Below are 14,274 nucleotides of genomic sequence, written 5' to 3'. Positions count from 1 at the left end.
CGTAAGTAACCTAGAAACAAAGGTCGTGTATGTTTTGATGGTATCTAGCAGCTAACTGTAGTTTATTTAGCCTGTTTTTCCGAAATACTTAGCCTAAAATGATAGGATTCACCATGATCTGGAGAAAATGAATAAGCTCTATGTATGTGCATACGTAGCACGCCTAGCATTTTAAGGTTGCGCATGGTATGATGGGTTCCCGTGTTTACTATCTTGTATATAATACATGCATGTATATATATATATATATATATATATATATATATATATATATAAAACTATCTTATATGTATATACGTATGAGTGTGTGTGTGTGTGTGTGTGTGTGTGTGTGTGTGTGTGTGTGTGTGTGTGTGTGTGTGTGTGTGTGTGTGTGTGTGTGTGTGTGTGTGTGTGTGTGTGTGTGTGTGTGTGTGTGTGTGTGTGTGTGTGCGTGCGTGCGTGCGTGCGTGCGTGCGTGTGCGCGTGTCCGTTTGTGTGTGTGTTATCCTATGCATTTTCCAATTTAATGGCAGGAATGCCACTATTTTTTGGAGGGGGTCCGACTCTAGGGGCCCCACGTACCCCCCCCCCCCTCCCCCCGTTGACGAAATCCTGGGTGCGCCTCTGTTCAGCTCCGTTTTAATTACACGAGTTAAGGAACTGCTGTTCAATATTTTTTAAATATCACGCCTAAAAGAACCATAGATCAACGCGTCTACTGTTACAATGCTGTTAAACAGTCGGCTGAAATTCAGACATAACAGCATGGATCAGTGAACGTTACAACGCATGGCGTGCCGGTCGTCGGCTGGCCTGGTGGGTTGCGTGCCGGTCGGCGGCTGGCCTGGTGGGTTGCGTGCCGGTCGTTGGCTGGCCTGGTGGGTTGACGTCCCCTGCCCGCGGGGTCAGCGCTCCAGCCGTCCGAGGGCTGAGCGGGCACAAAAAGTCGCTCTGCACTTGTCCCCAGCTGGCGTCAGCTGCTCGGGAGAGATAACAGGACGGGGAGGAAGGGCGGCACCGTCACGTGCAGCGAGGGCGGGGTGGGGCAGGGCGGGGCAAGGGGAGCAAGGGGAGCAAGGAGAGCGGACAGAGGCAGGAGGTGAAACGGAGCAGAGAGCAGACGCACTGAAAGGCTCCGGCACTGATTTTGTAAGATAAATATAATGGGATGATGGGATGAAGATTTGATGAAAATACGGGCAGTTTGATGCTTCATCGGAAGTCTAAATCTTGAAATAAATGGAGAAAACGTATCCTTTTTGCCCGAATTAGGTTGGGAAGTTCTTCTTTTGTCATTTAGAAATAAGCAAGTCATGATACATGTAAATTTACCTTAGATGCACTTGAATAAGACGAACGCGATGCCCTTAGAGTTTTAGGGAACTAATGTCTTTACATTCCGCATCTTTTTTCAAGATTGTTCTGTGATGAAGATACAATGATCAAGCTTTGGCAAAGAATGCTCAACGTTTTGCCGTTGTGGCTAAACGGGGTTTTGTATGCTTCGCTGTTTGGCGGGCTGTGGCACCGCAAGCAATGGAGATAGACTGAAGTTGTTAAACATTAATTTCAGCGAAAACCTAACTAGGTGGGATAGAAGCGAAAGCCAAAGTGTCTTAGAATCACAATGCTCCTGACAACAATTGAGCAAAAGTCGGTTATCTGGAAAAGGCTTTTGACGTCTTGGTGATGCGTTCAATAAAACGTTCACGTAATGAAGTGCTGCATGAGAAAGATGATGTGATAATGATGTAAGATGCAAGTGGTACCTTTATGGTTTGGTCAGAAGTGTGTCAAACAACTGTCTACATTTTTTACGGGATTACAATCGGACACATAGCTTTCATTTTACAGCCGATCAAATAAGCCAATGCCACAACTTATCCGGCAAAGTGCCAAGTAGGATAGCATTACCCCAACTAATTCGTAAGACTGGAAAAATAACCTTTTGCAGTTTTTGGCTTGTTTTTCGACTTCTATTTGTTGGATTTGCTTGATTAAGGAAGCACGATCTTCAGAACAGAAGCACGCATAACATACTGGAATTTTAACGAAATTGGTCCAGTATTTTTTCCAACAAAGGTTTTTGCAAACTCAGAATTTCAAAAACGGCTTTTTGCCTGTGGCTTTTTTGTCCGGCTGCAATCGCTTAATAAAACTAGCAGCATTTTGTCCCGTTCAATTGCACATCAAGTAATGTTTTAAACGCAAAAATCGGCTCAATATGTTCATTAATGGGCACTTTGGCAAACGACAACTTAAGAACATTGAGGTTTTTTGCTCATATCTCAGCTGTCCTTGAACCGATTTCAAAATTTTGAACACCAAATGATGGTACGTGACAAAACGTGTCGCTTATTGCACAACACGACAATTTTTATTAAAATTCTGGTTGTGCAAATTTGGCAACGTTTTTTGTTTTTCACGACTTTGGCGCCCCTGGGTCTAATTTTAGATGTCATTTTGCCGATCAGTTTGTCCGTCGAGATTTTTCATTCTTTTTTGAACGAAGCAAATAAATCAAACTGCTAGAAATATTGAAGCTGTACTTGGTGCATCAAAAGTTTCGTACTGAAAATCAGCGTTGTAGTGCATGGCGAAACCCAATACCCATGTGTGGACTTCTCAAATTCGCCTCCAAAAGGTACCCGAAACATATGAGTGTAGCCTAGACTGAGTGCATGTCCTTCACGAGCCCTGGAGAGAAAACAAGCTGTGCAAGGGCCCCCAGCTCGATCTTCAGGGTACGTATGTTTAATTTCACTTTGTCTATTTTCTCAAAATTGACCAACGTCAGCACTCCATAGCACAGAAGCTAAAATAGATATTATCAAACCAACAATGCCGTGAAGACTGCCGACCCTTTTTCCCTAAAATATGCGAGCTTCATGATCATAGGTCACTGAGGAGTGACGTGGCATTTGTTTCCGGAGCAGCTGATTATATCCTACTCGGCTCGTGATCAGTAGAGAATCACCCGTTTTTAGGAGATATTTACCCCACGTAATTCAGTTGGAAGCATTAGCAGCGTTTTGACGCTGGGCCTGACGCGAGGCCTGGTGCCCGGCTCGGTGTTGGACCTGACACCGGGCCTGGTGCCCGGCTCGGTGTTGGGCCTGACGCGGGGCCTGGTGCCCGGCTCGGTGCTGGACCTGACGCTGGGCCTGGTGCCCGGCTCGGTGTTGGGCCTGACGCTGGGCCTGGTGCCCGGCTCGGTGTTGGGCCTGATGCGGGGCCTGATGCCCGGCTCGGTGTCGGGCCTGACGCCGGGCTTGGTGCCCAGCTCGGTGTCGGGCCTGACGCCGGGCCTGGTGCCCAGCTCGGTGTTGGGCCTGATGCCGGGCCTGGTGCCCAGCTCGTTGCTGGGCCTGACGCTGTGCCTGGTGCCCAGCTCGGTGCTGGGCCTGACGCCGGGCCAGGTGCCCAGCTCGGTGTCGGGCCTGACGCCGGGTCTGGTGCCCAGCTCGGTGTCGGGCCTGACGCTGGGCCGGTCTGCTGCCGAGCCTGGCGCCGCAGGGATTATCTGACAGGCGGCAGTCCCACCTCCTTTGGTCACCGGATGTGGGCTGCCAGCCGTCCGGGAAGCGCTGCCAAATTGCTGCATTAGTCGGGGGAGTTTCACTGCAGGCATTTGTCGCCCAGACGTCTAGGCGGTGAGTCTGAGGTATTCAGGGCAGGCCATATCCGGCCGCTCAGCTGGGTCCGGTGTGGCTCCAGCCGTGCTCTCAGATGGGGGCGTACCCCGAGCCGAGCGTCCTCGTGAAGTCGGGCGCCCGGCCGCACGTTCTGAGCGGGCCGTTGTACCCGGGGAGGTGTTTTACGTGTGATGCCACGCCTGTGGTCAGTAGCGTTGCTATCGTTCGCGCCGACTGTGGCGGATGATGGCGCAGTACCAGTGCGGCGGTCAGGATCCGATTACCGTGTCCTCTGTCAGACGTTCGTGCCGGCTGTGGCGGACGACGGCGCAGCACCAGTGCGGCGGCCAGGATCCTATTATCGTGTCCTCTGTCAGACGTTCACGCTGGCTGTGGCGGACGACGGCGCAGTACCAGTGCGGTGGTCAGGATCCGATTACCGTGTCCTCTGTCAGACGTTCACGCGGGTTCCGATGCCAGCCACGCCTCCTTGTGGGTCAAGGAGTGCCATTTGCCGGGCCTCCGTGTGGGTCAGGGAGTGCCACCAGCCAGAACTCCGCGTGGGTCAGGGAGCACCATCAGCCAGACCTACGCGTGGGTCAGGGAGTGCCATCAGCCAGAACTCCGCGTGGGTCAGGGAGTACCATCAGCTTGACCTCCGTGTGGGTCAGTGAATAGCATCAGCCACATGTCCACGTGAGGTCGGGATCCCGTCAGCAGGGCTCACAGCCGGGGTCAGGCTGCCGGCGTGGGCGCGGGACGGCGGCGGCCGGCCCTGGCGGCGTTCCGGCCAATGCGTCGGTGAGATAGCTCTGATTTCAGGGTTCATTTGAGCGGCGGCCAATGGCGGGCCGGGCAGCACCGCGAGGCGATGGTGCGTTCCGATCGGGCCGATACGTTCCTCCCCCTCCCCCCTCTCCCCCCGGCAATAAGCCGACCTGGGACTCTCTGGCCCGTCCTGGTCAGAGGATGTGCCGCTGTATTGGACCTCCCTGATCACAGAGTTTGGTGCTGTCCTTGGCCGTCTTGGTCAGAGGGTGTGGTGCCGTCCTGCGCCTCCCTGATCAGAGGTTGTGACGCTGTTTTTGGCCGTCCTGGTCAGGAGGTGTGGTACCGTTCTGGGTCTCCCTGATTTGAGATTGTGGAGCTGTCCTGGGTTGTTCTAGTTAGAGATTGTGACGCTGTGCTAGGTAATTTTGCCCTGAATCGCTTTGATCACCATCTGTGACGTAATCCCCGGTGGGTTCCAATTAAAGACCGTTATATGGTGTATTGATACAATCAGTTGCTGTGGTTCAAACCATCACAACAATTCACACCCTCTTTTACATAAGAAGCAGGGCGCTGTTGCAACATCAAACGCGTCAAGTTTTTGCTGACAACGTGGCACTTCGCGCCGCACCTAGAAAGCGAAACAGAGTCTGTTGAGCTGTCGGTGTTATTTTGCACATCTCGCAATTTTTCTGACAGGAGCAACGCTGCCTCTTAACAAAAAATTCAACCATGGCAAGCGGCACGGAGCCCTACGAATGAAATCGTATTTGTTGATCCGATCATACCCTCGGACCGCCAAGCTGGCACCAGTGGTTCTCGGGCCGTCGAGCTGACACCAATGCCACCACCCAGGCAAGCAGCGCTAAATATGCATAACTGGGCGCGACACATGCGGCATCCGTATAAAGCAGGCCCGATCCTCTGCCAACGAGGCGGACTCCATCATTCGGCTCAAGCGCCAAAGCCGGCACCCAGCCATCGGCCACTCCGCCCCCTCCTCGGGCATTTGGAGGGCAGCCTTTGGCTCAGCCGTCCCAATCGTCAGTGACGCTGATCCTGAAGACGGCGACGACCGAGGTGCCCTATTTTTACCGTGAAGCGATGGGAAATCCATACCACGTTGGCGTTGTTTTTTCCGATCGCTGGAGGCGCTGGCCATGGTCGGCGTTTCCAAGTGATCACGTTTCTGTACCGGTCAGGAGTAGTGAGGTCCACCGACCGCAGTCAGTGCTGAGGTCACAGCCGGAGTCCAGCGCTCGGCGACCGTGTGGAGCCGTGACCTTCCAGGCGCCAGAGCGTCGCTGGGTGGCGTGCGATGATCTGGCATCAGGCGCCGTGCTTAGCCCTTGACCTTACCAGCACCCGCAATGTCGGCGGCCAGCCAGAGGCCAGCTGCCACCGTCCATTACAGGATACCATGCATTGCGTTCTTTCGGAAAGGTCCCTGTTGTGGGCGTCTGGCGCCAGTGTCTTTGATGCACGTTGCAATAGAGGCACATCTCCCTGTCAGCCGCCATAAACATCACGCTTGAGATTCGCTCCGCCCTACCCTTCTTTGTGGTCGTCAGACCTCTCTGTTGCCCACGCGCCAGTCGTAAATAAAGACTTCTTATCCTCACGGGCGCCGACATATTTACCCGGCATAACGACCCGGTTATTTGCCGTGACCGGTCATAAAACAGAAGGCTGAATGGAAGAGTGTGCTGGTGCTGGCGTGGCAGTCGCAGGCGGCTGCGGCGGCGCGACAGATCTGACCCACCGCGGCCGCGGCGGCCGTGGCCGGGGCTCGCTCCTCTGTGGCGCAGACCGCTCGACACGCTTTGTTGACCGACTGTTTGTGACGGACGTGGGCGCCCAGGCCCGCGCCGGCCGGCCCTCGCCGGCGCCCCCTGGTGCCAACTCGGGCGCCCGTGAGCGGACCGCGCCGCAGATCGCGGCACGTGCCAGGCAGTCTTTTCCCGTCAGCGGAAGCTGCGAGTGCTTCTAGAGATTGTTAGGTGTTCCGGTCACGGGTTTGAGTGAAGCTGGTGACAACTGTGGGCGCGGCTGTTGCCTGCTGTGCGCGGCTGGCTCCTGGTGGTCAGCCTTTAGTGCCGGATGTTGGACCCCTTGTGTCGCTGAAGCCTGCTGTGAGTGGTTGGCTCCTGGTGATCAGCCCTTAGTACCTGATGTTGGAGCCGTTGTGTCCCTGAAGCCTGCTGTGAGTGACTGGCTGCTGGTGATCAGCCTGTAGGACCTGATGTTGGACCCCTTGTGTCACTGAAGTCTGCTGTGAGTGCCTTTGGTACTTCTACGCTTACCTCGCGTGCCTGCTGTGTGTGCCTGGCTCTTGCTGTGCGTGTTTCTGGTACCTGCCGTGCGCGGCTGTGGCTCCTGCTATGCGCGCCACGGGCTCCTGACGTGCGTGCGTCTGGCTCCTGCTGTGCGTACCCCTGGCTCCTGCTGTGCGTGACCCTGGCTCCTGCTATGCGTGCTTGCGGGTCCTGTCATCGTGCGTGTCCCCAGCACCTGCTGCGCGTGCCTGCGGAGCCCGCTGTGCCGGCGCGGCCAGCCTGCGTCGCTTCCGAGTCGTGTTTACGGCGGCGTCCCGGGTGGCGACGGAGCGCGGCCACCCGCCCCCGACAGCAGGCCTGTAATTAGCGCCCGCAGAACAAAGGTGCCGTGATGAATGTAGATCTCACGCGGCCGGCTTAGCCCTGACAGCTAATTCTGCCGCGCCGTCTTCATCTATGACACGCTTTTTCGACGTTTGATCTGGCGATTAGGGGCTGGCGCCGATATGAGGCTGGTTCGGGCATTGATCACGGTTGGTCGCCCGCGGCGCCGGCGGCGTGCCGACGGCTGCCGGCGCTGAGACCGCCTCCCAGAGCTGGATCTGATGAGGTGTCGGCCGGGGAGCGGCGAGCCCCGCCCTGCTGGCGGCGTGGCTCCGCCGGCCGGTCTGTTGACCCGTGCCGGCCCCCGGCTCCCCTCCCTCCACCCGTGGGGAGCTCCGCTTCAGCCAGTGGGCACCACCGGCGTGGGGATTGCATGTCGTGACTGGCGAACTCTCCGGACGTGCGTTTCATGAATGAGGGCGGCTTCAAACTGACAGCGGGACATGCAGAGAGCTGGTTCGGCGCCGTATGGACGTGCTACTTCTGCACCCGTTCGCTCGTCTGGTGCTTTGTGTATCGTGGTGGGAACACGCAGAAAGAACACTCGCTCTGTCCTTTGATCATGTTGTAAAGCTGTTGAATGGGTGCCTCTCTCCCCGTATTTTTGCTAGCGTTCTGGATGAGAGCACAAATGTCCCCTCATACGTGCATCGTTCCGAGACAGAGGCCAGGAACGTACGTTAAAAAGTGTTTCGATGCCATAAACTTTGTCTTATTATTCTGGACGCGCCGACATGTAGTGGTTCGTTGCATTATTCGTTTGAGCATGTGGATATGAAGTGTAGCGCTCTCATTATACACGCAAGGTTATGAGAATGAAGAGGCTGACAGGACGGTCACGGGCCGTTTAATTGTCGCTCGAACTCCTGTTTACTCAGTGCCGTCAACCAACTCGGTGCGCTAGATGGTGTTTGCGAAGCTGGATGAATTGTGTTGATCTCATCATAGTTTGTAACGGTATGTGTGTGCCTTTCTGTGTGAAGAATATTGCTGGCTAAAGCAGGGTACCATTTCGATATGTGGGGCCTTTGCGCTAAGAATCTTGCAAGGTGTGATAATAATGGCTGGATAGTAGCGGTTATGAGAGCAATAACCGCGGGTAAGCCGAGAGTTATGGACACTTTAATTACAAACCACCAGCCTGCTTCCTGATCCATCCTACTAATATTACATTATTACAATGCATGTCGCCAACACACGGCGCGGCCTTCGGACCAGAATGAACCAGTGTCCTGGAATTACCGACTTTGCGTGTAAAGCAGCACCCTATGAGGAGGAATTTTTCACTCCTTTGCCCCATATTTTATGTGAACTTTTAACTCCCGCCTGACATTGTCTAATCGCACATACTAAATTCCCTATTTCCCTTTCTGTGATTTTCAGACGTCATCCAAAACCGAGCTTTATTGAAACCACTAAGCATAAACGAGGCTCGGACAGAACCTGGACATCTATGGCTATGTCCTTCCACGTATTTCTTTTTCCCCGAGGAAACTTGACCACGAAATTGCATCACTCCCAAAATGCCGGAGTCAAGGATTCAAGAAATGTCTTCCAAATTAAATTTACAAGATGAATATTACCATTTGAACACTTATGTTAGCAGATTTTAAGTCAGATCAGCTTATTACAAAATGTTGCCTGAAAAGTATCAGTCTTTATATTTATCTAACTACTTCTATTTTTCTTGGTATCATACGAGTGTGATACCACTTAACTCTTCCTTTCTTTTGGATTGCCTTTACAGGTACCATCTGTTCGCTTAAATGTTGACCAATTTATCTGCAAGATTCTCCAACTGCAAACTTGTACGTATTTCATAGATAATTTGAATTAATTCGCCAGCCCCCCAAACATGTTTGAGATGCACCCTAGAGTGAACAATTCACAGGGAATTAAGGAGGCAACTTGAAGCATCAAACTTAATTTACCGCCATTTTTGCCCTGTTAAACCATCGTTTAACCGTTTTCTTGTTTCATGGCGTTGCCCAGTAATGGTAAGTCTAAGCCTTTCGAGTGCCTAACTCACCAGGCTACCTGACAAGGCCATCCTAATGCTGCCATACAGAGCTTTGGGGACAGACCTGACGCAGCTAATACAGAAGTGCTTGATGGCGAAAATCTGCCCTCTGGAGATGTTTATCATGGATACCTCTTACTTGTTTCGCATTTTAATCTCGTAGGTTGGTGGCATGATCGATATTTATATTTGGGGTTTGAGTGGGATGACTCTGTCTGCCAGCAGACCATGCAAAAGGTACTGATTTTTCGTCTTGGGGGAGCAGGAAGAAGCCAGTAAGCCTACTGTGGACCAATTAATTGCTTACCTTACCTGCTTTCAACTCATGATTGGTAACCAGAGTTGGCCATTTTCTGTTTTAATCAATCGGGTTTTGTCATAAGACAAATTACGATGCCACAGGGCATGCAATGGGCTTATTTTGCTCCATATTCTTAATTATTTGCCCCAAACTTCTTGAAGTGGTCCCTCATGGCTGCTTTAATCAGATGTTTTCTATAGTTGTCATGGTTTGCCTGCCGGCAAATGACTGTACCGTATGTATGCACTATATTTTAACACAGGGATACTCTAAGCTGCATGGCAATTATATTATGAGTGAAATATTAGCGTGTAACAAATAGTCAGACCGTCTCATTTAAAATGTGAAGCCAACATCTCAAACTTTGTCATTAAATATGAATAAACAAGCCTAAATAGATGCCTTTGCTGCAGCTGAAAAGGCAAGCAGCAATACGGGCATGGTCATCTAAATGTTACGTTACTTTTGAAGAAGAGTGATTGGGTTTTGTGGAGCATACTCATTATTGGCCTGGACATATGTTAACCGTTGCAGTCAAAATAAGTTGTTCAAAGATATTTCAAGCATTTTTAATTGTGTTGTCATTTTTGTCTGATGTCAACAAGGATACACATATGAACTGAATAAAAATGCAAGCTGAAACCAGCCAAAAATTAGCTATATCATGTTTTTATCACAAGTGCTGCTGTCAACAAATAGGTTAGTTGAGGTGATGCACAACATATGGGCTACTCTAAGTCAGGTTAAGTGGGTCAAGTGCATGGCAAGTGGCAAAAGGAATTGTGCAAGAATCAGTAACTCACAACTGCTGCTGTGACACCAACATATTAGACAGGGACGAGATGAAGTAAGGCCTCTTTACGTTAGGCATAATTAGGCTACTTTCATGTAATAAGCATTGGTATTTTGTAAGAAACAATGGCAAAATGTTTGTTTTCCCTGACCCCATTTTAACAAAAGCCAGAGGTATGTCTATTGTGTTTGACATAGTGATGGGCTGATGTGTAGGAGTCCAAGGCCTTTTTGTTTGAGTGTTTTATGCTTGTTTAATTTTCTATTACTTTTGCTATTGAATTCGTTTTGCCTTGTTTTGTGTTAAAGTGCTTGTGTAAGGGAAGTGCAAAGTGCAGCATCAAATTATTGGTGTTAATAATTGTTTATGCTCATTACACTGCATGAAATTACTATGCTTTAATGTACTCTGTTTCACTTGAACGGCTTAAGATGTTAAAAACCAAAAAAAATATGTCAGGTCTATGGATATTACATCCATGCCATCTTGAAATAGATATCTTTGTTTGCTGAAGCATTAGGCACGAGCTCCCCTGGAATGAACCTCACATCTTGATAAGTGGTCACAAACTCTCCGTGCATCTATAGAACTGCTCACACTGTCCACGGGTATGCAGCAATGTTGTGATTTTTATCGGCATTCGGGCAGTTAATTCCCCAACCAATGCCGGGCGATCAACGATGGCTGTATAGGGGCCAGCGACCCGACTGCTGGGAATCTCAGCAGCGTGGGATGTGTAATTTTGCCCCATCGCACCCCTCCTGAATCGCGTCATTTGGAACGCCACAGAATATGGTGTCGGTTCTAAGACCCGTGTTCGTCGTCCGTGTACATGCAGGTGGGCTTTCGGCGGTAGATTTTGCTGGTCGGAAGCATCAAAATAGTGTTCTGATCGTCCCTGCTTACTTACAGTGACGAAATCGCGATGAGCAGCGACAGCAAGTTTGATGTGTGGCACCACGTACCACATGCGCCTTTTCAAGTGCTTCATTCAAAAGAGTTCGTGTTTTCCCGGTGCCGGGAGGGAGGGAGGGGCTAAATTGTTACCCCAGGTGGGTCTGATACAGCCCTGACGGTATACTTCCATCCCGCCGGGTATTCTGCTCCCACGCGGGACCACAGCCGGTCTGGTGATCAGTGGCAGGATGGGGAGAAGGGGGGGGGGGGGGGTCAGCTCTTCGCCGACCCCGCCGTCTGCTACATCCGAGACTGTGACCACGGCCTCCAGCCTGTCCCGCATTGGGTTGCAAGTTAGCGTATGATGCCGACCAGGGGCCGTGCCAGCCCGGGAAGGAGGACTCGTTACAGAGTAATCTTCAGCTCTAACATGCCACCTGTTTCCCGCACCTCGCACGGCAATAATGAATCTACAGTGCCAGCAATAAGCTTTTGAAGGGACTGTTGAATTATGGTATGGAGCAATCTTGAACGTTTTATTGATGTTTGTAGGCCTATATGCCACACAGAATGGTGGATACCAGGGTGTAGCTTCCTATTCAGTTTGGAAAGGGGACTTCAGCTCGCTTAGTTGGGCTCTCTCCAACTTCGAAAGGAAAGGGGCCAAATCTCGGCAGAAACCCAGCGTTTGTAAGATAATTTTGGAAAAGGTTTCATGATTTTTCACGGTTTAGCCCCATCCCCTCCCCACACACTTTTCGAAACGACAACCCTGGCATGTACCTCTTATCATCAAGATCATGCGGATCGACAGACCTTTCGATGATAGTAGGCCCTCTTCAGACGGAGCAACGAGGGCTACGGCCCAAACGTGTGCTAAGCCCAGTAACGCATGTAGGGGGGAAGGGGGCACGTGGTCCCTTAAGTTCTGAGGGGCCCGAAGGGTCCCTCGGAACCTACGATTAGGGGGTCGATTTGAAGGCCCGAAGTGCCCGAAAAGCCAGCCAGAAGTCTTATTCAGGGGTCCCGGCCCGCAGGGCCAGACACTCCAATACCAGCCAGGGGGCCGTGCGCGCTGATAAGCGGCCCACTGAGCCGATAAGGGCCTGTATTTCGTTCAGGCACCATCAGTAACACACAGTCGGCTCCATGGTGGCATGGGTCTAATGACCCATTCCCCAAACGAGGACGGACCCTGAGCCAGCGATTTACATTGTTTGGGGCCCCAAAACACCTGTGTTCAAGGAACCCCGATTCGGCCAGCGGCAGTGTTCGAGGAGGCCCAAAGAGCCTATAGGGCCCACTCGGTGGTGCGATCAAGAGCCCAATTGGAGGGTTTACGGGCAAAAAGGGCTGCTCGGGGTCTTATTCAGGCGCCCAGACCTGCGAAGGCGGACCCTCAAATAAAAATAAAGGTCAGGGGGTCAGTTTACGCCAATGAGGGACCACCTGAATCGATATGGGCCTATATGTCGGCCAGGTGCCATCGTACCACATAGTCGGCTCCGTGACGGTATGGACCTGAGGACTCACTTCCAATCTGCTGTAAAGCCCGAGCCAGTCATTTACACTGATCGGGGGCCTTGTATCTGTCAAGGAACCACGGTGCTAAACAAAGGACCCTGTGCTCGCAAGGGCCCCGAGATGACCGAGGGCAGTGGTTGATGAGACCCGAAGGGGGGCCCGGGTGGCCCACCGCAACGGACTCTTAAAGGCCCGGTTGGAGGGCATAAGGGCCCGAAGGACTGGCTGTAGATCATAAGAGGAATCGTGGCCCGTAAGGTCGTGACCTGAAATATCAGAGGTTCTCTTGCACCGTTTTAGGGAGCCCCAAGGCAATGCGGGTGTCTAAGTCGGTCAGAGACCACAAACACCGGGCAGTCGGCTCCATGCCCGTGTCAGCTCTTGAGAACCATGTCCCGAGCAGAAACGATGCCGGGGTCCGTTATTTGCAATGTTGTGGGTTCACTGACGCAATGAGGGGCTCTTGTGTCGGTTAGGGGCCACAGCGCCGAACAGGGGTCCTGTGGCGGCAAGTGGCCCCGAGTCGGAGCGGTGTTTGAGGGGGCCCAAAGAGGGGCCGAAAGGTCTCTGGAGACCAAAGATAAGGGGCCCGATGGGATGGCTGAAGGGTCAGAAGGGCTGACTGTAGGTCACATTAAGGACCCCCGCCCACAGGGCCGTGATCTCAAATGTCAGTAAGATAATCTGTTGTTCCGATAGGGAACCCTGAGACAAAGCGTCCCCCAATTTCGACCAGGGATCACGAACAACGAGCAGTCAGCTCCGTGTTGGTCTGAGCTGTGTAGGCCCATTTCCCAACCAGGAACAGGGCCAGGCCTGCAATTTACATCGGTCGGACTCCTGTATCTTTCGGCGAGGCCCACAGTGCATAAAAGGGCATTCTGTGTCAACAAGGGGCCTCCAGTCGGCCAGGGAAAGATTTGCTCACCAGGGAAGTGACGGGGGCCCGAATGGCAGGGGCCTCATGCGTTGGGCGGGGTCCTCCGACAATTGAAGAAAACAGGAACTTATGATGAGTGCTCACATTGAGATCATAGAAGAGTCTCGTGCCAGCCAGGGCCCCTCAGTACCGAACGGTGGGCACTCCAGCCCTATTCCAGCATGGACCCTTTAAGCCCAACTGGAGTCTATGTGCCAATTATTTGACCACCTGCGGCGAGCGGGGCTTTTGCTGCGTTAATGACGACTCATGCGTCTATCCGAGGTCAACTGCGCGAGTCGGAAGGCCTTCCGCCTCAGGGAATGGGCTAATGTGATATCATGTATCTCTCTAAGGGTCCTCGGATCGACCAGAAGATGCCGCCCCGTGTCGCCGGAATGACGGTCGAAAAACGTACCGCGGTGGGACAGAATGGCCCTTCAGACCTTAACCGGAAGCAACAATGTGCCCCGTAGCGCTGTACTCAAGGGGGCCCTTTCACCGGAAAGAAATGAAGGGTCTCATAACTGTTGAATGAAGGGGATCGAAACGAGTTCGAAATGCGCAAGTCCATCCCATGTTTCCCTGAGAACGTTCATGACTTTGCGGAATCAACTAGTGAAACAAAGATCATCAAAAGGTTTGAGCCTGCGCGCCGGGTGCCGCTAGTGTAGTGGTTCACGCGCCAGCGTTGACCACTGCGCGTGTAGGAAACCACAGGTGCGGGCTCGATTCCCCGCGGTGTCCACCCTTCCCGCCAGGGTTAGAGGCT

At 52.3% G+C, this 14,274-nt stretch overlaps 2 protein-coding genes across 2 annotated transcripts in view; both read left to right on the top strand.

The window, feature by feature from the left end:
• The window catches only part of LOC119097987 (irregular chiasm C-roughest protein), a 96,154-nt gene that overhangs the window by 37,520 nt on the left and 44,360 nt on the right, over positions 1-14,274 (top strand). The gene's annotated exons all lie outside the window — the stretch shown is intronic.
• On the top strand, positions 772-3,509 carry LOC119107917 (methionine-rich protein-like). Its single transcript, XM_037231511.1, has 2 exons — positions 772-829; positions 3,037-3,509. Exons 1-2 carry the CDS (start codon positions 772-774, stop codon positions 3,507-3,509), a joined length of 531 nt encoding a protein of 176 aa, XP_037087406.1.

This window comes from Pollicipes pollicipes, unplaced genomic scaffold, assembly GCF_011947565.3.
Source record: "Pollicipes pollicipes isolate AB1234 unplaced genomic scaffold, Ppol_2.1 Scaffold_2555;HRSCAF=2994_pilon_pilon_pilon, whole genome shotgun sequence".
NCBI lineage: Eukaryota > Metazoa > Arthropoda > Thecostraca > Pollicipedomorpha > Pollicipedidae > Pollicipes > Pollicipes pollicipes.
Note: the sequence above shows the minus strand (reverse complement) of the source record. Positions and strands in the feature narration are given on the sequence as shown.

Excerpts from the sequence above, each read along its gene's own strand:
- LOC119107917 (XM_037231511.1), top strand. The coding sequence starts at position 772 with ATGGCGTGCCGGTCGTCGGCTGGCCTGGTGGGTTGCGTGCCGGTCGGC. Across the intron at positions 830-3,036 it reads GCCGGTCGGCGGCTGGCCTG|GCCTGGTGCCCGGCTCGGTG; the intron begins GTGGGTTGCGTG and ends GCCTGACGCGAG.